Source organism: Coturnix japonica, chromosome 10 (assembly GCF_001577835.2).
Source record: "Coturnix japonica isolate 7356 chromosome 10, Coturnix japonica 2.1, whole genome shotgun sequence".
NCBI classification, from domain to species: domain Eukaryota; kingdom Metazoa; phylum Chordata; class Aves; order Galliformes; family Phasianidae; genus Coturnix; species Coturnix japonica.
Genome location: NC_029525.1, coordinates 9520462 through 9548294, shown reverse-complemented (window position 1 = coordinate 9548294; position 27833 = coordinate 9520462). Strand labels below are relative to the sequence as shown.

The window sequence follows — 27833 nt, the reverse complement described above, 5'->3', positions numbered from 1 at the left end:
TTGTTTTTTAAACACACGTAACATTTATTAATAACAATCTTAAAGTGATAACTTAAGAGTCACGAGAAAGGGGGTTGTCGTCAGTAAACATACAAAGTAAAGTAGCAAGGTTTTTATATTATTAAAAATGACTTTAACATAGTGTTTAGCCCAACCAAATTTAACATTAGAAACACTCAAAACCACTAGAAGTCTTGCAATGAATTCTATTAAGCTTATAAAAACCTAATTTCAGTAGTCAGAACTAACCAGTTATTTATATAAAATTTAAAATTCCATCATTTTTGTAAACTAAGCTCCTAAGCATTTAAAAGGAAAAGGTTAGTTTACATCCCATCAAACTACAGCACGTGTGTGAAACCTCGGGCATTATCAGGCATGGAGTATAATTAGGCACAGAACACGACAGAGTTTTCACAGCCAGCTGCTGAATGCACACTTCTGTTGACAACAATCATCTTCATTTATACTAGTCTGTTATCAGTACCATTATCAGTTACAGGCAAAAAATACATAAATCCTCTACACAGAAGATTTCACAGAAAAAGAAGTCGTTTCATGAAGGTTTACAAAGGCTCTGATAGCTTTGAGTGCTCTGAGTTGCAGTGAGTTACAATGCCACGTCTTCCAGGAATTTCCAAACACTTCTACACAACCACTTGGCTTTGGCAGACACTGGGCTTGTCAAGGATCATGACAACAGACCAGCACAGTTTTCTGCCTGCTGTCAGAACTCCAAGGAATGCCGTAATTGATTAAGTGTCAGCAAGCCCAGCTGCCTGACTTAAATAAAAATTAAAGATAGTGCATGAGATCGTTTTATTGTGAGGCTGTCAGCTCAGGCTTCGATCAAGAAAGGTATGACAGGCACCTTGTAACCTGAAAACCCTTCCTGTTTTCTTAGCGAAACTGCAAAGCAACAAACAAGGTGGTTATCTTACCCGTATCAACTGGCACCATGGTCAACTTGTGTGAACAGCAACAACTGACATTGAGACTGTAAGTTTGTTTACATCAGGACTCTCGAGAACAAAACATTTTAAACTTTATACTTAGCCCAAGCTAAGTGTATTTGCAGTAAGTACATTTGCAGTAAGCCTTTTTTAACTGACAATATAGTTTTACAGTTGTCTTAATAAGCATACTTCCAAAGCAAATCTAGCTCAACTAGATTTAACCAGTGTGAGTTCTCCTGAGCCAACATGCCCCTAACTATTCGTGTCTAGAGGTGACCTTCAGACCAACACTGAGGCACTTACGTGAGGCACCGCAGGAAGGGCTGCACTGCCATTGCCCAGCATGTGCTTATTTGGTTGTTTTCTGTACGGTTCTTGGACTTGTACTGACTATAGGAATTACATTCAATTAAAAACAGGAAAAATGTTGTCATGACTACCTGATGGTAGCAGTAAGTGAACTCAGTGGCTCCTTGTTGACTTCTCCAATTGTCTTTGGTGTAAATTGTTAGCATTACAGTTTTACCAATTTCTTATGCCTAATCCCCCTCAATTTGCAGTTCCCCCCACAAAAGAACTAAAAAAAAAAAAAAAAAAGAAGCATCATCAAACAAGCACACAAACTCAAACTCTTCTAAAAGCAAATCAGTGATTCAAACTAATTTTCCTTTTCCAAGTCTTTAAGAGTATTTAACTTCAGAGTATTAAAAAGCTACAACAAGTTAGGATTAATCAAGTTAAACAAAGGCACTGAGTGGCCTTAACTAACACAAGCAGTGCTAATACTATTCAAACCTGTTGTTTGCCTACCAACCACAAAGAATTTTCAGAAACAGTTGTTTCTTTCATGTAGAAAAGGAAAAAAAAAAGCTACAGCACAGATACAAAAGCTGGAAAGATCTGCCCTCTCATCCCCCACCTCTTTGAACTGATGCAAAGCCAAACGAAGACCACATATATAGACCAAGTCCCGACAGGTGAGCGAAGAACCAGCCCAGACATAAAATTCTTGGTTTTTTCCCTTCTCAAAGATTTACATCACACTTGTTGAACAAAAACTTCTGGCCTTTAACACCATCTTGTTTGCCAGCTATTCCAGGAGCTGCATCTAAGTTTCCAGTGCCACCCTGTAAGTACCTCCCACACACACTTTTAGTGTTTTTGATGGTTGACAATGCATATAATCCAAAGACGTGCATCAAAGCTTAACAATTTTCATGATCAAGGCATAAACCTGTGAAGCTACAGAGAAAAAGCAAACAAAAAACCCCACCAAGAAAAATAATACAAAAAAAGAAAGCTCACAACTACAAATTAAAATCTGCCCTGTTATCTGCTTTATGGCTTACGATCTACAGAGATTGACACACACAGTTTCTTCAATTACTCGCAGTAACGGAACTACAGTTTCATTCTGCAGTTACTGTGGTTACATTACTCTGTCTGTCTTCACATTCGGAATCTGCAAAGAAATCCTGTGAAGAATTCTGCTATTATTCTTTATTTTTTAAATTGAATTTGACCAGCCTTACTCAAAATTAACAAAACACCTCATGCAAAGTGATATGGGCAAGAAGATGTTATAAAAATACACTGTATAGAAGAACATTTGGAAAGTTGCATAGAAAATATCCATTTATTTAAATCAAAATAAGGCACGATTTTATTAGATATGTTTTGGCTGTAAAAATGCAGACCTATTTTGATTACTCTTATGTTATTAACAATATTTTTCATAAAAATATAGGTGCATGAGTAAAAACCCTTCTACACAGAGTATGAAATACTCCAAAAATTTCACCAAATTTACTGCAACTCATCTGTAAAAAAATCTCAATACTATTTTAAACCAGAATCCTACATGTTATTGTCCTCCAGGCTGCTCACTGGCTGGTGCTGTGCCTTCTTCATTTCCTGGGTAATCCAGATGTTCCATCATCTAGGTACAAAAAGTAATAAAAAAAGAGGATAGTTCTTTATACAGAAATATTGCTTTCCCTCCCCCCCCCCACCGGTACAAGCACTTGTTAGCTAAGAGAAATATAATTAAACGTATGTTAGGAGTGTGTTTTAGCAGCATACAGATAGGAAGTCCTCTATATAGATCAGAAGAGTATTCAAGCCAAGTAATCAAAGCTCTCTTAGTTAATGCTTTCCACTATAAAAGCTTTTGCTGTCCAAAGATTCAAGTATTCTTCCAGAAATTAAGTGTACACATCTTAAGTGTCTCAATTACTGAAATGGAAAACAAAAGAAGAGATTGAGGTTAAGAGAAAACTTCAAAGACACACTTTGGAGAACTGGAAATAAAGCCTATGATCCTGCTTAACATTTAAAGTTACCAAGCAATAGCTTGAATAGAAAAGACTGGCTTTCTGTCTTTTTTCATAACAGCACAAGCGAGCTGTATTGCGAATGTGTTCTTTGTAAACTTTCCTTTTATCTTACAAAGAATTAAAAAAGTGGAACTGTAAAGACGTGCTGCAGAAGACGACATGAGCCAGAATATCACCCAATTGATTTTAACGTCAGATTAATGCCATTGATTAGAAGCCCCCTGAGTAACACAGGACAATTTTGTTCTTCCCTGACTAAAAGGCAGCTTGTCTCCCTATCCACTGCTGTATCACAAGCATTTAAGCGCAGTACGACTCTCCACACAGGGCAAAAAAGAGTAGTTCTGTTAATCTCTCCTTTTCTCTACCTGTGACCCACATTTGTGCCACATCCTTTTATACCAATGTAGCACAGTCACTGCAAGGTATGCAAACATATCTTACTAAAATTAGGTTATTTTAACTAAGCTGCTTTAAATCCAGGTGCACCAGCGTGTCATACAGCAAGATGTGACAACACATCCAAGGCAGAAACAAGGTACTGGGATTCACAGTAAGGATTAGGAGAGTCTGGTGGGCACAATATCAAGGTAACTAAGATCAAAAGAGGTCTTTTCACACCTCTGACCTTCATGCATCGGAATTTAGGAGAATTAAGGCTTGCTGATACACCTAAGAATAGCAATAGCACACAAGAAGTCCAGCAGCGAATACCAAACTCTTGTGCCAATGACAGCCTTACATTCACTTCTGTATATCTAGAACACTGGCCCTGTACTATGACCAAAAACCCACATCAAAAGTCAACCAAAGCAAAACACTCCCTACAATTACAGAAACCAAACAGTCATTTTAAACGAGGATTCAATTATCTGTTTCCAGGAAAAACAAAACACAACAAATAAAGAATTAAAAAAGAAAACCAACCAGTACCACATTACACCAAGTATGGTGAATATGGCTTCCCCTTTACCCTAGGGAGTATCGTCCAACAGCTCCCATAGAGAGGACAGTGTTGGAAAGCATTTTTTGTAAAGTGTTTCCCACATTAAAGTGACAAACTGCTTCCAGAAGGAAGAGCTGACATTATTCACAACAACTCACTGCATCCCAACATGAAAGATTCTCCTCTGAATCAGATAAGCAGCACAAAATGTGGTTATGACACCATATGTATTTAGTTTTTAAAGTCTCTGCTTAATGTAAATTTGAGGTCCCTTTAGAATCAGAATGGCTCATAGAACTGGAGCACCTCTACTGTGAGGAAAGGTTGAGGAAACCAGGGCTTGTTTAGCTTGGAGAAGAGAAGACTCCAGGGAGACCTCACTGTGGCCTTCCAGTACTTGAAAGGAGCGTATAAACAGGAGGGGGAACAGCTGTTCACAAGGGTGGATAGTGATGGGACAAGGGGGAATGGTCTTAAACTGAGACAGGGGAGGTTTAGGTTGGGTATTAGGAGGAAGTTTTTCACACAGAGGGTGGTGATGCACTGGAACAGGTTGCCCAAGGAGGCTGTGGATGCCCCATCCCTGCAGGCATTCAAGGCCAGGATGGATGTGGCTCTGGGCAGCCTGGTCTGGCAGCTGGCGACCCTGCACTTAGCAGGGGGGTTGAAACAAGATGATCATTGTGGTCCTTTTCAACCCAGGCCATTCTATGATGATTCTAAATTTAAAGGTATTTTGGGCTTTCACATAAACATAAATTTCACAAGACCAAAAAACCTGCTATTTCTAATCTCTCCACAATATATGGCAAGGATAGCCCACAGCTTGGAAGTCAAGCACAATAGATGCCTTTCTAAACATGAAGGCTTCTCTTAAGTAGCTTCTTCCATAAGTTCATCTCAGTTGTAGGTTCTCTCAGGATAACTGCATCCTCAAAGCCATTGCTGAAGCAGCAGAAATCTTTATGACAACCAAATGCATGATGAAGGCAAAGTGCTAAAACTATAGACAAAATTGGTGTTTTAAGTCTTAGAAGAGCCACGGGAATCAGACTGTACATTGTGGAGAGCTGACAAACATTTATCAGTGTTCAAAGAAATTCATCAGCCTTTTTCCTACATCCAAATTCCTGACATTTCTGGGGGGCTGCTTGGGGCATCATGACAAAAAAGAGTAAGTAACACTTAAGCACACTAGAAAATAAGATTCACTCCAATAACGTTGCACTCACATAATTCTTAAACCACACCTGTGATTAATTCACAAGCATCTTGAAAGCATAATTTAAACTGACAGTACAAAGCAGCGGATGCTCGCTGTGTAACATGCCAATCTGCTGATTTATTGTTTCAGAGAAAGGTAAGAAACATTTCTAAGCACTTCCCACTGACCAGCTGTATAAATCTGGCACGACTGTTTGCACAACTGGAAGACCAGAAAGTTCTATGACTGCTGGATTTTCCACGGTGTTATGGAAATGATTTCATAGATTGTATGGATCAAATCTAAATAGTATTCTCAAGTTGACAACTAGGAAATAAGCATCAAACATCACCGCACAAACAGGGGTGAGGAGTATAAGCAATCTAAAAGACCCAGAAAAATCCTTACTATAAACCTCACAGCAGCGATACCATCTGACCATCTGATTTTAATGTGTAACCAACTTCTCCACTTCTTAGCTTCCTCTTGGGTTAGTATCTAGTTTCTCTATTATAAAGGCTTTTAAATCAAACCTAACTTGTTAAAGTACACTTTTAGAAGAGAGAAGCTAATGAGAAAAGTACTTTCCAGTTCAGAATTTAAGATACACTCAGCCAAAGTTCGCTATCTGAAATATTCCTTTATCTAAACTTAAAGAGCAAGCAGACAAGTTCTGCTCTTTAAACATACATACACAACTAGTCTGACTGTAATTCAAGCTTATATTTGGATGCTTAAATTCTGCAAAAAGATGAAATTTGAAAACTTGCCTTGCTCTCTACGTTCTGTGCTTCAGACAATGGACAGTGAAAATAAAAACCACGTCTGTGTCAGCAGTCATGAGCTTCAGTCTACCAAGGTGAAACCTCGCTATAGTCTAGAAGCCGTGCAGCAGCGAGACCTCAAAAGCTGGTCTGAATCCTTGCCCCCTACCCTGCTGCAAGCACTGCACAGTAAAGGATGAAGTAAATCGCTGAGCAGCAAGATCACAGAGAGACTGCAGAAGCAGTTACTAAAGACAAATTAAAATTAAAATGCTTAGCATTGTAACAGACAGAAGACAATGAAACTGTTGTTTAGCTCTAGGAAAGTGCAGCAGCACAGAACAATTAGCTGGGGATCTCGCATGTATTCAGTAACAGCACAGATACCACCACTTTTAAACACCTGAAGTTACACTCCTAGGGATTTGGGAAGGTAAAGAATTAAAAAAAGAACACAGAGCCTCCCTTTAGTCTTGGGAATCACGGCTTTGTTCACACTTCATGAAGTTCTTTGTGCTCCTTTAAAGGAAAAAACAACTGAGAATAAAAGCAGGTTTACAGATTGACTTCACTGCTAACTCCTTTCTAATGAATTACTCTGAGAAACTGAAAGGAAAACAGATGAGAAGAAGAACAAAAAGAGGAAGCAGAGGGGGACAAAAAGCAAAAAAATCCCATAATATGATTAATCAAATTGCATTAAAAGAAGGCTATAAGCACACCTTGTAGCAAAGGCGTCCTGGGGGAGTCCGACACCTAAATAAAATTCATTCAATTATTAAAATCATATACAACAATGACAACTTATTTTTAAATTAGAAAAAAAAAAAAAAGCTAACTATTGGATTACAAGAAATAGCAGCGTTCATGAACCTCAGTCACCTGACACCCTGTACATCCTGCTGTGCCCCTATCTGAGCATGTTAAGGCCGGTCAAGTCTGCAAGGTTTCACTGTTCCCATAAGGACAAAGCAAAGCTCCCCAGACGTCTGGTCACCCCTAATCCATGGAGCACTTCTAGTCAAGCCCGAATTACCATTGTTTCAGCAGGCTCAAGGTAGCTAAAGGTAATCCTGTCACCTCCCCGTATCTTTTCTCCTCAGAACAAGCACTGAAAGCTGAAGATTTGGACATTGTGGTTGCATGGATTTTTTGTTTGTTTGTATCAATAAGGGCAGTTCAAATTACAGCCTTATGTTGGGGTGACAACGTATAAGATCAACATGACAGCATTCTGTGAGCATAACTTGAATGACATCCTCAGGAAAAGAGAACAGCATAGAAAAGATCTTTGGAAAATGATAGAAAAGGAAGAGTTTTACTAGAAGTTACACAAAAGCATTCAGTCAGAGACAAGTCTAACTGGGGGTGGAGTAGTGGGGGTGGAAATCAACAGTTTAAATTGTGCCAGAAATGAGATCATCTGACCTCAAAACATGCTAAAGTTCAGAGCAGTCTTAATCCTTCAAGGAACCAGTTTAAAGGATGTGAAGTAACTACTATGGCAACATAATTCTCCCAAGTATGAGATTTGCTATTAGAAGTGCAAGAAATTTTTGTTGCTAGAGATTTGCCAGGTTTGCTTAGGCCGATAGGTTGACCTTACTCAGAATTCAAGCGAGGAAAATAAATAGTGAAGCTCTTTTCCCAACAGAGCCAGAATAACTGTGTTTCGATATGTAACGCATATTTCAGAGTAGCAAACAGCCACCAATTTATATTCAAATGCATGGTAAACCAAACTCATTAGGACCTACAGAGATACATTTCTATTTGCTAGACCCACAAAAGAGAAGACTTTTTGTAGACAAAGATATGTGGTACCTAGTTAAAGTGATGATCTTTCCCTGATCAACTGTAAGTCAGTTAGCCTTAAGCAGGCACAGGTGCAAAACATTAACTGCATCAACAGAAGGCAATGCTAATTGACATTACCTCAGGGGCTGCAGGACCACTAGTTTTACTTTTAGAGGAATTGCCATCACCTGGCTTCCATTGCTCCACTTCAACTTTGCAGTCCAGAAGCTGAGTAAGCAGAAGCTGCTCCTTTGCACCATCAGCTTTCACAATCAACTCTCCCTTCTCTGAGCTGAGTTCAGCACAGCCCAGATACAGCAGATAGTTTCTGAACTCAAACAACGTTGCACTTCAGGTCTCTAGCATTACACTTAGAGCAATACTGAGATCAGTCCCTCTTAGAATAAATGCCAGCTGCCAGGGGCTCCTGACACATACAGTTACACAGCTGCGGCACGATCAGGGCAAGGTGTGCATGTCTACAGGCAGAGGCAGATGGTTGGTGGTACTGAGGTACTGCAGTGCCTGGATAGTGGCAGAGAGTACCTCAGAGGAAATGCAGAATCCCATTGATGTGTACACATGCACTGGGATAGGAAACAGATAACCATCCAATGTCTAAAATTCTTGTTCATCACCAACTCCTCTGAACCATCTCTTAACACAGGACTACTGCTGCAGATTGGAATCTGCAGGCTCATCTCAGTGACTAATATTATACCACATCAAGATGATAGATAGGAACTGTTAAAAAAAAAATAAATCAGCAGAATTGACCTTCTATGAGTACTGAGCCAGCTATTCCATTCTCCTCAAGGTTTCATTCTGTCATACCACATACAAGGCTAAGATTTTCAAAGAATCCAAGCTTCCTGCTCTTCTTTATACAAGATTAACCATTAAGACTAGAAAAAATAAATGGACTGCTGGTATTACCAAGTACTTAGATAAGCATACGTACAAAGGAATTAACAGAACCAAAACATTCAGTGCATCCACCCTACCTGATAACTGCTTCCTTTCCAAAACTTCTTCATCTCTTTGCGTCTCCAAGCAACAAGAGAGCTGGTAATGAGTGTACATGGTACAAGGTAGAGAAGGGCAGGTTGTCCCATCTTCATTAATGCCAGAACAACAAAAGTCAGCACCATACCAATGGCGTAAGCTATAAAACACAATCAAGAGCAAGTATATTTTTAAACAAAGCCAGTAGTGTAGTAAGCCAGGAATACATTTTTTTCTTTAATTAGTATCTACCTTGCTAATATAATGGAAGAGGGACAATAGATTGTTATGTATTTGCATGCTTTATCAAAGCAGATATAAAAATACTCACCTAAAGTATGGGCAGCCACACTAAAAAGATTACGAAAAGATTTGACAACGTTGAACCTTTATTTGGAGAAAACTATGTGGTTCTGCCATTAAAACAAATAGCATGGAGATTACTACTGCTGGAAAAAGAATAAATCTCAATTTACCTATTGTACAGGATACATAGTATACAGAAGAAGAACTTGTTTGAACGTCAAATCTTCGACAATAGGCAACCAGAAGGCCTTGAACAGAGAGGAAAAACAGTTTAATAGTTTAATGAGATGTTTAGCCTTGAATTTCTTTCTCCTCCATTCTCCAAATCAAAGCAGCATAGAAAGGAATTACAATAAGAGTTTCCATTAATGTGTTTTATCTTCTTCCCAATTCTTTTCTAGAAGCCAAGAACCAGTTTCAGAAATCCTACAGTAAATATTGAAAAATCTAAACCATAGCACAAATATGGTCCTGAGGGGGTATTTGGAGGTTTTCTTACTTTTAAGCAAGCTAAGTACTTTGTGTTATATCAGTGCTACTTCAAAGGCACCAAGACAAAAAAGTAACAACCCAGTTTTAACACTTTTTTTCAGTAGAATTTTAATGCTCTTAGCAATCAGCCATTTTGCACCAGTGCAGATCATGGGAAAAGGGAGAGTCATCACGAGATGGTGCTTTGTACCTAAGTAATTTGCCCAGGACTCGAGCTACGGCCAAATTCAGATCTTCTGAGAAAGACAGAAAAATTTGATGATACATTTTCCATTACCTCAACTCTAATTACGCAGCCTATGACACAAAAATGCTATTAAGTCACAGAATCCTTGCTTTCTGCCAGATTTCAGTGAGATTTCATTAATACTGACAACTGGATTTATCTATGGGACTCGCATGGTCAAAAAAATGCAGTGCTAAAGAAAAGTGGGAAAAAAAACAAAACCTGTTCACTATTTAATTATACTGTAACACAACGAGCTCTCTTCTACTCTGACTTTCAACAGCAACACAAACTGCTGCATTTGGTTTAATAATTACTTTGTAGAATAAATCCTAATGTAAGTCAGTTGAGAATCAAAACCAAAGTAAGTTACAATTGCCAAAAATGTCTGCTCACCTGGGACAATAATGTCTCCAAAGCCCAGCAATGAAAAGGGCATGTCACACAGTGTCGCTGCTGAGTATTCAAGTCTAGGCACTCTAATAACCACAGGTAACTGTAAAACAGTATTTTAGAAGCCCACATAAATCTAATTTAAAGCATCTTATTATTTTTAAATGAATGAGCAGTTTTAGTATCATTAATGTATCACTAATGCAGGACTTCAAAATAGGTAGAACCTAAAGTAAAAACCAGGAACCAACAGAGAGCAGATAATGCCTAAGGCAATAGGTAAGCTGGGATTTGAGATTTACAAATAATATGCACGCACCAAAACCAACTTAAGACAGAATTCAATCATATAATGAGAATAGCAAGTTTGGGTTATTATCCTAACTATACAGTATCGATCAATGATTTCCAGGCCCTGAAGAGAAATTTGGATAGTCAGGTTTTCCCCAAAAGAATAGTCTTTTCAGAGGGAATGATTTAAAAATCCAGTATCTGAAATACAATCCTTACTTTCTCATGGGGAGCTGAGCGTTCAGTAGGGACTTCCACCAAGTTTCCATCATTCTAGGATCAAACCCAAGTCAACAGGTATTTAATACTTAAAAGAAAATAGCAAAAGCTGGCTATATTTTGTGAGAAAGTTATGCCGAAAAGCACACTATGAATTAGCTACAAAATGTCAGTATTTGTACGCTGTGAATATTAAAACAAAAATTCATACCTTTTCACTGTTTCCAAAAGGACCTGCTGCAACTTCAACCATTATACTTGCCCCATTCTGAAATTAAGGTTATTTTTCCAAAGTTAGCACTTTATTATTCCAAAGCATTCTAATACTGCATCTACAAAGAAATGCTTGGACTTCAGCCTTCTATTTTTTCCAGAAAATTTCAGGAAAAATCCTGACCATCAGAAGGAAAGCAGTGCTACCTGGTACAAATCCACAATTCATATATAGCTGAAGTTTAGATAAAGAGGTGCCAGCTTTTTCTGCCATGACCTTTCTGCTTCCAAAGAAAGGAAAGTATATTTGCATACAGTTCATAGCACACTGCAAATGAGTGCTGTGGAAAGTACGAATGTGTTCTATAAAAGGGAAAGCAAAAGAAGGAAGAATAAGAAAACTGGAGAACAGTCGTTTCTCATCATCACCTTGTCACACAATTGGGGACAGAGTATTTCTGGGTCTAAGACGGCAGAAGACTTAACTCATTTAAGAAATTCATGGCACCTGAACAAGCACTGTCACCTATGGCCTGTATAAGACAGGAATTTAAAGCACTGCTGTCTTAAATGGGAAGAAAGAAAAGGAAGTCTGCATTTCTGCCTCAAGAATACGAAAATACTAATCTGTCTGACAAAAATACTGCCACAATGGCCAGATGTTATTTTTATTTTGAAGAGAAATTCACAGACATACCTTTGTGATAAATGGAGTAATGAAGACAAAAAACACATCATAGAGGAGAAGAAGGCCTAGGAGTATCACACAGGACTGGCACAAAGAAAAAGCAAAACAAAAGAACTGTTACTATAAATTTTCAATGACTACACAATTACTTTCTGTTAAAATTACTGTACCACAATGTTAAAAATATATATAGAGAGGGAAGGAAGCAGAAAAAAAAGGGGGAAAACCACATCATACCAATGTTTTTATTCTTCATTATTAAAAGCAGTAAATAATTATTGTTTTCCAATGCTTCCTGAGTACAGAAAAGCTATCTCTTGATGTTAAACATATGGATACATGGCATTAGAACACCTTTTTTTAATTTAAAAAAAGAAATTTGTAACTTACAGTACCTTAAAGTTGGGCATTTTCAGTGTTTTAATGAAGTTTAGGCAGAAAGCAATTCCCAAAATGTCTTGCAGCATCCAAGCCCACCTAAACATAAGAACACACCTTTACACCTTGTCCATGTTACTCATGGAATCCACGTATAACACTGATATTTTAGATTTTGCTGGACATACCAAGATTGCAAAAGGGAAAAGAAAGCAAGATGCTATTTTTTATGGACACTGCTAAAAGAACTGCAACAATACATTAGCTTTTATACTGTTCCCTAATCATAAACATGTCAGTATCGTATACAGAGAATGAGTTCAGCACAGGACACTGCAGGCTCATGATATTCACTTGTATGGCTGCCCACTTGCTCAGTGAACAAGTGGACCAGAAGCCCTGCTTGCAGCATGGCTTTAGATGCTACAGAGGATTTTACTACAGAATTTATTTATGGTCTCATGCTTACATTCCTGTTTCTGCACCTTTGTACTCCATGGTGATCAGTAACAACCAAGCTTGTTGATCCTCACCTTCATAATTTTTTTTGCAACTCCAAAATACCACACAGTTCATTTGTGTAGCTTTGTTCTCTATTACTCCCATACTTGGTAAGTTTCATAAATACTTTTATAATTTCTTTGAAATCGGCACTGGAGTGTAGAAGGACACCATGAGCCAGAATGAGTTGCACAATAGGAAATTTGTTGAGCACAATTATTCATCTTTCCCTTTCAAGTCCGAATGCGTCACTCACCTATCTTCATTTCGGAACACAGCCCAAACAGCAGCTGCTGCTATGCAGAACGCAGCAAGGAAAATAAGCCTCACTTCAATATTTCTGTTGCCACACACAATCCTGAAAGAAAAGTAATCAAGTGAAAGGAAAGCCCACAACAGACGAAACACATGCCTGTGCTGTTGCAGTGCCTTAGGCTCACAAAGCATTCTCATCCTCACACCCCCTTTTCTGTTCCTTTGTTTCACCAACACTCAGGAGTTTCTGCAACTGCAGACTTTATCAAGCTGCATTCACATTTTCACACTACCTGGAATAGAAACCAGAAGATACATCATAAAAATAGAGTGGCATACAGTACCTGCACTGTCCAAAAGGGATTTCTCCTATTAATGCAGCAAGACAATTGTACAGGCTCATTGCAGATGCCAAGCAGAAGACCAGTATTATAACATACACTAGATAAAAAGAGTGAGAGATGGGAGTCAGTGACAAAATACAGTAGGGAAAAAAAACATGGCAAACAGGAACGTACACGTGGTACAAGCTGTTAACAGTGGTAGCACTACTCAGTGCACCATGGTTGGAGATCACAGTCAACAGGTTACAAAAAAAGTGCCAAATTCTGAGATGTCTCTGCCGTGATTTGTTCTCCTCAAGACATCTCCAAATAGCAATAAAAAACAAAACAAACAACTGAAAATCAACAAAGCAACATCCACAACCAAAGACCAAAAGCCAACCTTTTTCTTCTCCTTTCTTTGAGAAATGTGACATCTGATACTGCTTTCAGATACATTTCTATGGTTATAGCCACAATTGATGGATTTTTTACAACTACAAGCTTTCTCAATTTCTGTTAATACTCCTCCCACCAAATTTCCCTGCAGTCATTTTGTCTGTTCATCCATAAAAATTTCAGCAACTCCAAGATCAGACAGATGATTTCAGTGGCATTTCAGGATTCTAAACGTTCTGCTCCTTCCAGTGTTTCCATTCAGCTGTGAACTATCTGGTTGGGATGAGTCCTTATATTCTGAGATCCAACTTGTGATATACTGCAAATCCTAACTTACAGTAAGCTCCCTGAGATACAGACAGACAATTGAAACTGTTGTTTGCTTAGGGTTGTTTTTTTTTGACTGCAACACAGGTCTGGACTATAGTTAATTTTCTTCATAGCAGCCTCTATAGAGCTGCACTTTGCATGTGTGACCAATGCAGCCTGGATAACACACTTCTGTCCATCTGCAAGTAGGCTGGAGGACTACAAGAAGTCCCAAGACATTTGAGGCATCTGTGTTTACAAGTAATCATTACACAGGATGAAGGCCTGGAAATAGCTGAATACCTGCCTTTCTAATGGGAAGGAGTGACTGAATTCCTCCTTCCGCTCTCCTTGTGCTCACAGCCTTTCCTTTACTTTTAAACCCCATCTCAACCCACAAGTTTTCTCACTTTTGCTCCCCCACGCTGCTGCAGGGGATCAAACAAGCAGCTTTGTGCTGGAAACACTCCCTGTAGCACTTCAGTTACACAATTACGCCACAGTCTGAGAAGTATATTTAAATAAGCAATTGCTTTTAGCACCTCTAGAAAGGCAACAAAAAAACGCACACATCAGCATTGTTCTGCTTTAAAGACCATGATTATAGCATGGTTCTAACACAAGTTCATGCATACTTTGTGCAATTCTCTTCCGTATATTCAAGATAGTAATGTTGTAACATTAAGTTGTTAATGTATTGTGCCAGTATGAGCCCTTTAAAGATCATCTCCCTTTTAATTCTTTGTGAAGTTGCAAGTGTGCTTAACCTTTTATAACTGAACCAAAGAAAGCAACAGAACCAATAAAAGCCAGAAAACTTGAGGGAGTGTCAGGATTTTTTTTTTCCTAAAGTATTTACTTTTCCTCCACGCCCTTTAGTTTAGTATGAGCAGTACCCTCACCTTTCTAATTTCTTATTAATGCAGACCTGCTCAGAATTAATTCCAGCTACCAGAAAGGCATCACACCAGCAACAACAGAGAAAACTCCATAACCCAAAACTTGAGTCATTATTTAAGTTTAGGTAACAAATATACAAGGACCTTAGAAACCTATAAAAATCTGGAATTTAGTCTACATAGAGAGGCTGGGTAAGGGAAATTGTATAGCTCTACTGGTTACTTGATCCTAATGTCAAGTAATGATGTTAGGATTTACATTCACATGCTGTGGTAATCACATCAGCGTGGTGGGGTTTTATTTGGTTGTTTGTTTTTAATTAAATACAGAATTTTCCCTAGAACAGCATATCATACCATGGTAACAGTTCGTGTCTGATCCAAAGTGCACAGAACTAAGGCTTCTTCGAAAAAGATGTTACATATTTTCTTTGAACTGCTCACATTTTCTTTTCTCCCTGTCCAATTTATTACTCCCTTCCATTTCTCCGCCTTTAAAGGGCCTCACTCTTCACTTCATCCTCCTGTCCCTTTCTCCTTTAAGAGGTCTCTGCCTTCACTTCTTCCTAAAACTCACCTGAAATTGAGTAAAGAAGTGAAATTTTTAAGCTAAAACTATTGATCAAATTAAAAGATCCATCATTCTTCTATTTAGATAAGTTTAGCCAGCATGGCACTGCCCATACGCTCAAGACAACTAAAGCTAAACAGAGTCAGACATGAGCATTGTGAAGATTCTTCTGCAGAAACAGAAGGGTGAACTAGAATAAATTCTAAGAAAGACTGAATTTAGAAGGAATTTGATTTCAGAATGAAAGCTACAGCATTTGTACAAGAAAATGCCATTTAAAACAGTGCGTGTTTTCTGGTTGCATGATCTGAGGGTAGAAGGAAAAAGAAATCAACAGGTCGGAAACAAGACTATAATCAAATTGCACCATTCAAGAAACAACCTTATTGCTACTGTGCCTCAGTGTTTTCTATCAGGGTAGTGCCATTTAGCTTGATACTTTAACGAGGGCACTGGAACCACAAACTCAAGGTCAACTGTGCGTGATACACAAAACAAATCTTTGACTCCAAAGAAAAGTTCTCCTTGTCATCCTCTCAAGACTGTCAGTATTTATCAAGGAGGGTTTCTTTCTTTCTTAAAACTTCCCACCAGTCACCTCTCCTCCACAGAACTTCACTCAGAAGGAGCACTGCACGGGCAGACTATAAGACAGCAGAAGAAAGCTTCCTTCTTTGTTAATTACTAACTACATTTTTTCAATTTTCTCCTTAATGACAGAGCACACAATTAAATAATAATAATCATATCTCAAAATCATAGAATGGCCTGGGTTGAAAAGGACCATAATGATCATCTTGTTTTAACCCCCTGCTATGTGCAGGGTCACCAACCACCAGATCAGGCTGCCCAGAGCCACATCCAGCCTGGCCCTGAATGGCTGCAGGGATGGGGCATCCACAGCCTCCTTGGGCAACCTGTTCCAGTGCATCACCACCGGCTGTGTGAAAAACTTCCTCCTAATACCCAACCTAAACCTTCCCTGTCTTAGTCTTCTTTGCAGTTAGAAATCCAGTTATTCATACTTAGGCACCTAATAAGATCATGCATAAAAAGACATCAGATGAGATTATCCAGTGTTTCTTACCTAGCCACTTGTAGAAGAAATAAAGTAAAATCAGCATGACACAACAGATGACAACAAACAAGACAACTGTTAGAGTGGTGAAAGTAACATTTTCCTCCTTCTTCCGTCTTGTTTCTCTGTCCCCAGGACTTGCTGTTGCTTTCAAATTCTCACTATATTAGGAAAATGACAAACATATTCAGATAAGGGATTATGATTGTTTGTTATAAAGCAATCAGACTGAAAGCATTTAGATCTAAACCTTATTTCTATCTAAGCTGTATGTCTGTCAATTTGGTTTCTCTCCGCTTTGTTGATGAAGATACGTGCTTCTAACTTAACACAGTTTACAAGAAGAAGGTTTTTTAACTGCCCTCCTTTCCAACAATAAAAGAACTGTCAACTTTAATGAGAATTCCCAAACAAAATCCTGATCAGTATGAGGAAAAGCTGCCTAATATCAAAACTTTTAACCTTCTTTTCAGGATGTGTGCTCACAGCTTTATTAGCACATCACCTCTGACTAGAGAATATCTTGGGCTAAACACAGTCAATCTCCATGATAAACTAAAACCATGCACATTGCACAGCCATCTAAAACCTCAATTCTGTAATTTCAGTAAGCTTCTGCAGAACCCCCACAAATAAGATTAACAAAGGCAGTTAGTAACTAATGCTTTTACCTTTAGAACACAGAGTAAATGACATTTTCACCAGAAGTCAAGTTTCTATGCACACATACTCTGTATTTATAGCTCACCATCCAAAATAAGGAGACAAACTGTTGTGTTCTTCTCTGTTCTTTGAGCAGACAGCCCTACTACTCTTTGTACAGACACTAGTGAAACTTGCCCATCAGATAGCATGCTCGTGACGGATCCCAGTGCCTACCTACAACAAAATGCTGAATTCAGCACTGAAACAACTACCTTCAAAAGAAAAAAGCCCATAGGAGCAAGATGAATCACCTTCTTAGAGAATATGCTTTGAATAAATGAAAAAAAAAGCTCAGCCTAGACTTATGAAAGTGCACGTCTAACAAGTTTAATATAATTACATCTAGGGTTTTTTTCCCTCCAATATGGGAGACAGCATCACATTTTGTTATTTTAGCATTCAGTGCAGCCACACCCTAAAGCACTGTGGGGCAAAAAAGAAGTATAATCACATCCAACCTTTAAGAAAGAATCCCCCCTTCTATTTCTTTAATCTCTTTAGAAAACAAAAAATCACTACTATTTGCATAACAACCAGTGGGAAAGAGGAAGTCGTAGTTATCACATGCAATCCACTGAGAGTTCTGGGGAACAAAGTACTAGAACAGAGAGCATGAAGCTGTAAGCAGTAAAGCACGCTGGCCCCTGTAGTGTGTGTAGATATACAAGACCAGCTACATCCAATTTAACTCACGACTAAAACAAATTCTGTGCATACAGCATGCTTCATTTCACTCAGTAAAGCTGCATGGCTCTCCAACACCGTGCAGAAATCTCTCTTAACCACTTGTTTCCTTGCTCTGGCTACACACCATACTTCTTACACGCATCTAATTTCCCCTGCCTTGTCCCAGAGCTGCTCTGCCCCCTGGCTCTGCTGCCATCCACCAAATAACGCACAGAGCTGAGGTAGTTATCCTGGATGGACTTTGGCTGGAGCCACCCAGACACAAGTGAATTGTGTTCCTGAGTGCTCCCAGTGACAGAATTGTAGTGCAGACATCTCAGAAGGTGCCACCCAGCCAGCTGGGGAAAGAAGTTGTACAGGTCTCTGAGCAGACCATATATGTATACATACCTCCTGCGTCACTGGATGTTGAAGGTGTCACTGAAATTCATGATACTTTCTGCCACATATACTGGAGTGTTATGATGTTAGTTATAGGGTATTTGGTAACCCTATATTATCAAAACACTAAGTCTCACTCATCCTGCCAAGAGCTGCATTACCCCTCAGGGACTTGTACAAACTAATGCTTAGGGTTCCTCAAAGACATGCTGAGGGATACAGCAGAGGAAGAGACCAGGAAATTGTACATTATCTTATGCTTTTTTTGCATGCCTGTCAAACCTGCCTTCAGACTCTTCTTATTCCAAAATATTGTCATATTAATCAAATTAAATTGTTTTAAGCAGAAAACTCTAAGCAGCTTAGGTCACAACAATTGTGTTACACATATACAGAAGAAGCTCAAGGGGAAGCACCTAATTGCACCTGGATCTTCTAACTCTTCAACTAGTACCCTAAAAGAACATTTTTTCTTAATAATCACATTTATAGATTTCACAGAATTTGCAGTCCATGTAATTTAATCAGTTCTGTTGTACAGACTTACAGTTCTGCTACTCCACTCCAATAGGCCCCGAGTGCTACAGTGAACACAGCAATTACAAAGATGACAACCATACTGCAATCAAACTCTGGCAAAGGTGGTGAATAGAGAGTCACGTTAATTTCGTTTCCAAGGGTCTGAAAAACAACATACAAGTTGGTTCAGGAGGACTAGAAGGAAACAGTGTTACTTATTTTCCAGCGCAATACGATTTCCTGCTCTTACTGTACACAAGGGCAGCAATCACATTTTTAACATACTGTATAACATAGTCCACATTTTTATTGCTGTAGAGCACCAGTGCCTTTCATGCCACCTTCAGGATGCTCAGATCTGAAAACAGCCTTATTACTATTGCTGTGACAACATATAGACAGAACAAGGTACTTCTTTGCCATCTTACAACACTTCTGGAAGTTATACCTGCAGCCCAAATGCTTTTCATCTCCAAAATACACCAAGTGCTAGCAAAGACCTCATCTCTGCAGGAAAGCATCTCTAAAGTGCATTACCTTGAAAAACACTGAGGTTTGAGCAGAGACCTGCCTCTCAATACTGAAACCACAAAGCTCACAGTTCAGATACAGGCAAGATGCTTCAGACAGGACACGGTGAAAACTCACAGCAACAGAGAGTTTTTAAAGTTTTCACAAACAGGTTTTGAGATGGATTCGAAAAGAAAAGAAAGCAATTTCAAGCAACTCAAAAAATGTAATACTGAAAAAGGTGAGAGGGAGCAGAGACATAACCAGTACCAGTTTGTACAGAAGCCTCGACAGCGAAACCAACATGCTTTAAATAGACTGAAAGGTGAGACTCAAAGAAAGGATGGTAATTTGACAGGTGATGGGCAAAGTTTGCTGTTGTCACTGAAGTAAGCCAGGGCACCTAAAGCAATCCCACAGTGAGAAAAGACTTCAGAGATATGGCAGAAGAACAGATTTGCTAACAGCCTGCATGTGGGATAAAAGCAGAAAATATGAACGTCAGGCAAGTTTGGCTACAGGAAGATCAAACTGGCAGTGGAGAGACTGAATGGGAAGCTGAACAGTGCAGTGGAAAACACCAGCCACTTGTGAAGGAAGTAGGTTCATCTCAGCACCTGAATTAGATAATTACAGAAATTAACCTTTTTGCAGCCTGCAGAAGTCAGAATCATTCCTTTGCCTCAAGTTATGGAAGAAGAGATTATCACACTTTTAGAACATATAGAAGAAAAACTGTTGAAACATTACAGTTGTAGGAAGTGAAACAAATTAGGTAAAGGCAAGAAGTCTTACTCTCATTACTGCAACCTGTAAATAAAAACAAACAAAAAACTAACGACTTACACATCTACAGCAGTGAACTACAAATTAACAGGCAGTATTGGTAAGAGGTGGGAGGCTGCCCTGGATGATCTTTTCTGACCTTCATTTTATGATTCTATGTCTAAACCCAGTTCATCATTTCCTTTTGTTACTATTGTTCTGCTCTTCACTAAGAAATTGTGAAGTCTCAACTGCCACCACAGAGCATTAGAATGAAACACAGCACAGGAGCTGCCCACTTCCCATAAGGTCTGTGATGCTGTGTTGCTACCAGCACTTCTCATGCACCTGATTCAAATGGTGAAAGCTAACAGAAATGAAGTCTTGCATGAAAACACCAATCAGCTCCCCTCAGACTGGGACTGTTACTCTTCTAATGAAAAAGCTGGAAGCCTTGAAAAGCAATAAAACAAACACAGATGAAGTAGGGGAAGAGTATGATGGCTGACAGCACCTGGGCAGCACGTGCCATTCAGAACAGCTACTGCTGGTGATGTGACAGAAGGCTTTAGCAAAAAACACACCAGAACTAGGAAAGAATCACCTGAGGGTTAGGTTGTAATCCTTACTACTGTCATGAAGACAGCTTCCTTCTAAAAAAATAAGGGTATTTTTTCTCCTTGATTCAACAGCTTATCTACTAGCAAAGTTACTTGGTGAATTGTTATAGCTGCATAGAAACAACACGGAACAATGCAAGGCAATCAAGTTGTTCCGAGTCTTGTCTGCGTCAATCAGGGATCTTTCCTTGCCCTACTTTCCCTCCAGATAAGTAAGACATGCATTACAGCCACTCAAATAAGAAAAAAAAACCATCATCTTCTCTTGCTTAAATGAAGACATTTCAAGACAAAGGACAACCTAAACCAAAACTAGTCATCCATGACTACATCATTGCTTTGCAAGAACCAATCCTAATTGGGAAAACAGAGAAAATAACCATAATCCTAGACATCCAGGCACAGTTTCAGTTCACATACTTACCTAGGACAACTTCCCATGGCAGCTCTGAAGGTTAAGAGCAGAAATGGTGAAATGAACTTGCAAATACAATCCAAGGAGCTAAGACTGCACAGGCTGCTGCAAGCCTCTGCTATTTACTGGAAAACGCAGAGTGCAACTTCTGCCTAGCAAAGCTATTTGACACTAAATAAAGTGAGCAAATCAAACAAAAATGAATCCCCCTGAATATACGTGTAGGAGATACCAAACTGCCAGATTCAATGCTACCCATATGGCATCTCACCGTGAATTCATCCACAGAAACTTAAATTATACCAACTAGCTTCTCTGCAACAGATGCTGTCATGCTACAGAAACAGAACATATCATCTTGCAATAATTAAGAAAAAAGTAAAATAATACTAATAATTAAAAAAATAATCATCACACGTGGTTTAAGATCCACCTTGACAAGGGACTGCTTGCCTGCAAGATACCACGCTGTTAGATGTGAGCTCAGATGTTCTTGCTACTGTACAGCTCCTGACGTTTGTCAGGCAGCCACAATTCTGTCCGAGTCTACTGGAAGAATACTTATCTTGTTCAAGATGAAGATTTTATTACCCTCCCTCCAGTATTGTTTCCCATTCTTAGCATTCTAATTAAACGTTTTCTCAAACTAACTTGAAGAAGGAAGCTTACTCATGACTTAATATCCATCCTATCAAAGAGTACCAAGGCACATTCAAATCAGGGAGACATTCACATCTGATTTGAAATTATTTTATCTATTTGTTCAAAAACCTTACACTATACATACCCATTACATGCTGAAATTACATTACTTACCAGCTGCATATCCACTATGTCGTCATATCTTATAAGAGCAACTGGTAGAGATAAATTTTCAAAATCAGTCTTGTTATCTGAAGGAGGAGACTAGAAGAGAAAGAGTCAGCGGTACATACGTTGTGTCTATTTGCTAAGCAGGTTTCTATAAGCAGGCCATCCTTTAATTTTGTCATACTTGTAGGGAAGAAAACAGAGCTAATTCTTCACCTCTGGCAAAAGGTTAACAAAGGCGGATGTACTCAAGTCAAAAATGGGAGCTAAAACCAACACATCTGGATTCATGAAGGTCTTGTGCTTTTGCAGTATATAAGGAATAAACAAAACATGTTTTTAATGTTCTATGCTTTCAAAGCAAAAATCAACTCTCTGTGATGGCACAAATTCTGAAACTGCAAATATTTGTACTTATATTTTGCAGCTGCAATAAAGAACAAAAAAGTAACAGAAGTATCTGCAGAGATGTGCCCGTGCCCTCTATATTTCCAGTTTTGGATGAAGTTTTCCTGATTTATTCTCATGGTGTATGTAAAACAAAATGTTACTTATGATGACAGGGAGCACAGCTCTCTAGTCCCATTAGCAGTAGCACTAGCACTGCACTCAGCAGGGACGGTTAACAACTCACTCTGGAATCCCACACATCCCTGTGGTCCTCTGCTTCTGTGACTTCTCTGAGCAACACTACCTCAGACTTCAGACCAAAAAGACAAGACGTTACTTCAGTACAGAAGAAAATCACATGTTGTAACTTACCAGCCTAGCTTTACTGGCAATCAACAGCATTTTAGCACCCAAACTTTGAGCAATTCTTGCTTTCTCCAAGAAAGTGCAGTTCCCTCTCATCACGACAACGGCTTTGTCCTTCATTACAACAGTGGGAACTTCAGAAGAATCGCAGAGTACTGTAGAAGTCAGGTTCTCCAGAGACCTGAACGTCTGCAGAGAGAAGAGAAGGCAGTTTGATAACACACTTACCTGAAGGACTGATTAATACGCTGCCTAATCTGAGGTTTGCCACAAAAAGGCATAACTAAAAGGAGTCACGCATTTAGCAACATAACATCGGGGCAACAGTTTCTCCAACCCACAATACTGAAGGAGGTTTAGAACAATGTATAGCTGAAACACCTGGCTGCTGGTAGCAAGTTTCACAGCAGTTGTAGCTGTAATTTAAACATATGACATAGGAAACCTTATATTCATATAAATTCCACTGGAATATCATATAACATTGGAAAATCGCTGCCTCTAGCTCTGGAGAACCCAGTGTACATTTTGTAGCGTTTTCAACCTTTATGGGTCAAAAACAAAAACAAAACCCAACTCAACCAGTGCAACAGAGCAACCCTGAGGCACAAGAGTTCAAAAACAGCTGGTGCTTCAAAAAATATTTCTGTTCTTAAAGTTGAACTCAAGACTGACAATGATTTTAAAACAGTTGACTCTTGTTAGCCAAGTCATCCTAGTGGCCAAAGTAGCACAGCAAGGATGCTTGGGAAGACAGGTGATTTTCCTGTCTTACACAGAGTTAACCTGCTAATGAATGACAGAAGGGGAAGGAGAGAAATGAGACGAATAATACTGCCTTCACCACTTCCAAACACAAAGCATTTCCTGTTTATAGGAGGAATGCTGGATGAAGAAGTGTTTTTGCCTTACACCTTGGACTGAAAAACTCTCAAAAATGTGGCAGGATGAATGTTTCAGGCCGTCTCCTCTTCCACCACACAGTTTCAATACAATTGAACAGGAAATCAAACTGACAAATAAAAGAAAACATTTCACAGGTTTACAACGTTTTTATAAACATATAAAAGAAAACATCACTTGCCAACCTAAAACTCAGACACGATGATGGCATTGAAGAAAAAAGATAATGTATTTTACATTGGCTTTAAACAGAGAGAGTACCAACTTCAAGTACACAAATGTTCAATGCAGAAATCCATTGTTTTCAGTGTAGCACCAATTTAACTCAAAGAAATGAAGATCAGTTACAGCTGACCCAAATTCATCTTGTGATCTAATTTTCCTTACAAAGTATGTTTAAAAGCTACTTACAGCATTGTCCAGGCTGCCTGGGAGAGATATCCAGTTAGAATTGTAAGCTATGCAGTAATCCTTTGTTAAGGGAGTTACACCATTTCCAGAAGCGTGCAGGATTCCCTCATCTGCATTTACCTGCAATAAAGCAAGGTGTTCTGAATTAAACTTTAGACCATCACTGTAGAGATGTCCCCCTAAAAATCTGTCGGGAACAGAAAGTGCCTCCAGAATTTTTCAAAAATACATGAAAAGATTGATTCTATGAGAGATGGGAAGCTGGGTAACAGGTCAGAACCCCAAATATCTGGCAGATACATAGCTCTAATCAATAAGAGTGTACTGAAGTCTCCCTCCTCAGGCTGGCTATCATTATTCTACAAGACCTATTGAGAAAATAAAGCCACGTGACAACATTGTTTTAGAGGTTTATGTCTGCCTGGCTTGAATAGCAAAAACCTTCTTCAGAGGAATCCATTCTATGGACCACTGAGCCCAAACATCTGCTGGGAGAACTGTGTCAAAGGGCCCAAGCACATTAACTGTTTAGCACAGAGCAGTTCCTCAGCTGCTGGTGAGACACATTGTTCCTTGATTTATCACTAGTACAGAACTACCAAGATTCCCTCTTAAATGCAGCCACCTGAAATTACAAATTAATGGCAAATTAAAAGCTTAAGGGACTTCAATAGGTGCAAAACCCTGACATTTCCATCCATTAAAGCTCTTTCTACTCCCTGAAAGAGAATAAGAAGTACTTTCTGTGCTCCAGAAAATCAAGTGTTAATGCTACACTAGCACAAGCCTGCCTAAAAGGAGTGATTACTTGCTGATTTGATACGCATGTTGTGTTTGGCAGGATTCCTGCTCCAGGGATGAAGCAGGGAATACAACTCCTGCTCACAAGGCAGGAGAGGGACCCAGAGCTGGATGCTTACCCTGACATATTCATTGCTGAGCTCTAATCTAGAAGTAAAAAACAAAGATAAACATGGCACGCTGTACCTCGCTTGGAACATCCCAACTGAAGTAATTTTGCATCCAACTGAATCTATATTGTTTTGCAATTACTTCAGTTTTCCTCTTTCACAAAAGACAAAGGCCACGAGTTGGGACTGAAGGCCTCAGAAAAATGTTCCCACCTGAGGAGAGGGCCCAGCTGCTGCCCCTGGCTGCAGGCACTTCTCAATGAAGACAATTCTCAATGGCACTCAATTTGTTGCCAGTTTTTGACCAGCGGTTCCCTCCTCATGCCTCCTTTTACCATCTTTAGGCCTTCCATGTATAATTCCTCACCTTTCATAGAGAATAAGCCATCTTTCAATCCTTATTTTTCCTACTATGCACCCCAGGTGCAGCAGGAATATAACCGTGGGCTCAATGTTCTGCTTCTGAACGCACTGGCAACCCCTCCATGTAGAACACCTGTACTGATGGGATTGATTCAGTGGGCATGGAGATCAAGCCACGCCTGAGTTTATAAGGTCCACCATTGTTAGCATCCAGATAGGACATACAAGAAACTCAAACGCGTAGAACATGAGAAAGGTACTTTACAGGCAGCAAGTAAAAACATGAACCTCACAGAAGGGTAAGAAGGCAGGAAAGGCTTGGCATGAACAGAACAAGCAACACTCACAGTTCTCCAATGGCACTGTGATACAAATACTCCCTCCCTCTGGGCACTGTGAGCAGAGAAACAGCTCCTCGTGCCTGGAGAGCAGCAGTGATCCTTCTCTTTGTGTCTGCTGCCTGAGCAGCCCCAGCTCCTCGTGCTGCCAGTCCTGGGGCACTGCTCTTGGGACCAGTGAGCTGACCTAACAGCTCAACTAGAACCAGTCTGCTAGGGACAGGTGGAGCACAGGAAGAGGCAGGACACAGCCTGGAGTTGTACAGGCTGCCAAGGAAACACTTGCCTATGTCAGTGGCAGCAAACCATAGGGTTAAGGCCAGAGTAACATCAGAAAACTGCAATGCAACTGACAGCAGCGTTATGGGGCTCACAGATGGCAAGGCAGCACTCTGCAGAGACGTGAGCTGCTTCACACAAAGCCACGCTCGCAGTGATAAAGAAAACTGCGCCTACTCTTCAGACCATCCAGCAGGTTACTCTGGATTATGGCTTACCAAAGTAAGTTTAAAAAAAAAAAGAGGTGTTTAAAAAAAAGAAGTAAGGAAGAAACCCTCAGCAGGGCAGTACTGAGTGCAGGGGTACCCTCAATACAGCTTCAACAGGTGATATCATCTTTCATTTCCATGTTTCCCGGCTCCACTAGGCAGCAGGTTACCCCGGCATTCCCAATGCACTGTACATCCAGCCGTGACGTGCTGCCCCATGAATTAATCCAAGTGTCATTTATACAACGACTCAAACAAAACAACAGGCCGCGAGCGCCCAGCGCCGGGAGCGGCAGCGCGGCCCGGATCTGCGTGAGCACCCGGAGCCGCCCTGGGCCCGGAGACGGACAGGGGAACCGCGGGGCCCGGCCCAGGGGAAGGCGGCTGGGGAGGCCTAGGACACCTCGGAGCGCACCGAGCCCGCCCCGGAGCTGCGAGCCGGGCTGTAAGAAGGACAGTCCCCGCCGCGTCTGGAGACGGCGAGAGCTCCGGCCCCGCGGGGAGGACACACGGAGCCGCTCGGGGCTGCCCGCACCCGGCCCGGCCCCAACACCGCCCGTGATCGCTCGGTGCGGCCCAGCGCAGCGCCCGGCTCCGGGCCCTCCTCCCTTACCGGCGGGAGCAGCGCTCCGCACAGCGCGGCCCACAGCAGCACGGCGGCCCTCATCGTCCTCGGCCGCCGCCACCCGCTCGGATCCGGGCCGCCCAGCACTCAGCCTCGGTCCCGGCTCCCGGGGAGGCTCCACTTCCTCTTCCGCCGGGGGCTGCCCACGGCCGGGACAGAGCGGCCCCTTCCCTCGGCGCGGCGGGGACGGGCGGCCCCGGGCTCGGCCTGAGGGCGGCGCTGCGCTGCAATGCGGGGTATGGGTGCTCCGTGTCGCCGGGCTGCCCGCCTGCTCAGCAGCGCTTCATCTCGTCCCGTGCCTTCGCTGTGACTCTGTGCAGGCAGTTTCCCACCTGACAGCTCCGAGGCATTGGGCTTCTGTTACCTGATGCTGCCATTGCAAATCAAAGGGAGCAACCACTCTTACCCCATGGCTCCGCAGTGTTTCGCCTCGCTGCACTCTTTCTGGATGATGTGGATGCGAACATGAAGCCATGAGAGAGCAGCACAAGGGCCTGCAACAAGTGTCTGAGGGAACGGGCTCTCAATAAAGAGTGCTTTGGAGAAGGTGGGGTTTTTTGGATCTGAGAGCACTAGGACTGTGATGTGCACACTGTGAGAACCGCTGTGACACACAGGAAGGAGGCACACCAAAGCAGCTCAGTGATTTACCACTGAGGAAGTCATGCAACGTCTTTCAGTGAAGGTTTTTAGGAGCTTCAGGCCCTTCACAAAGGGCCTTTAGGCCACAACATAAGTACTGTGTTGAGTTCTGGGCCCCTCTCTACAAGAAAGTCATTGAGACCCTGGAGAGTGTCCAGAGTTGGGAAGAGGAGGCTCAGGGCTGACCTCATTGCTCTGTTTGACCACCAAAAAGGAGGCTGTAGTGAGCTGCGGGTTGGCCTCTTTTCCCAGGTAATTGGTGATAGGATGAGAGGGAATGCCTTCAAGTTGTACTGGGGTTGTTCAGGTTGGGTGTTAGGAAAATTGTATTCTCAGAAAGAGTGGTGAGGCATTGGGACAGGCTGCTCACAGCAGTGGTGGGAGAAACGTTTAGATGTGAGGCACATGGTTTAGTGGACAGTTGGACTACATGAT

At 40.7% G+C, this 27833-nt stretch overlaps 1 protein-coding gene across 4 annotated transcripts; it reads right to left on the bottom strand.

The window, feature by feature from the left end:
- On the bottom strand, positions 1-26932 carry SPPL2A (signal peptide peptidase like 2A). 4 transcript variants are annotated; one of them, XM_015872863.2, is made up of 17 exons: positions 26745-26932; positions 24032-24151; positions 22724-22906; positions 21968-22057; positions 18870-19003; positions 16559-16710; positions 13315-13411; positions 12972-13073; positions 12232-12313; positions 11846-11920; positions 11147-11203; positions 10936-10989; positions 10429-10528; positions 9485-9562; positions 9008-9168; positions 6929-6962; positions 1-2895 (listed from the first exon to the last, which is right to left on the bottom strand). In XM_015872863.2, the coding sequence occupies exons 1-17, from the start codon at positions 26796-26798 to the stop codon at positions 2864-2866; spliced, it is 1605 nt and encodes a 534-aa protein (XP_015728349.1). In that variant the 5' UTR covers positions 26799-26932; the 3' UTR covers positions 1-2863. The 4 variants fall into 4 exon arrangements, with proteins under 4 accessions (XP_015728349.1, XP_015728351.1, XP_015728348.1 ...); XM_015872865.2 differs by lacking the exon at positions 10936-10989 and having other exon boundaries at positions 26745-26931; XM_015872862.2 differs by lacking the exon at positions 6929-6962 and having other exon boundaries at positions 26745-26930.
- Between the last annotated feature and the right edge of the window lie 901 nt (positions 26933-27833).

What these genes read in the sequence shown, in the direction of transcription:
- SPPL2A (XM_015872862.2), bottom strand. Translation starts at nt 26,798, where the DNA reads ATGAGGGCCGCCGTGCTGCTGTGGGCCGCGCTGTGCGGAGCGCTGCTC. An exon ending in TGAAAATGCCCAACTTTAAG is followed by an intron (nt 11,921 to 12,231) that starts GTACTGTAAGTT and finishes TCTTTGTGCCAG; the next exon opens with TCCTGTGTGATACTCCTAGG. An exon ending in TGGAGACATTATTGTCCCAG is followed by an intron (nt 9,563 to 10,428) that starts GTGAGCAGACAT and finishes TCTCTGTTCAAG; the next exon opens with GCCTTCTGGTTGCCTATTGT.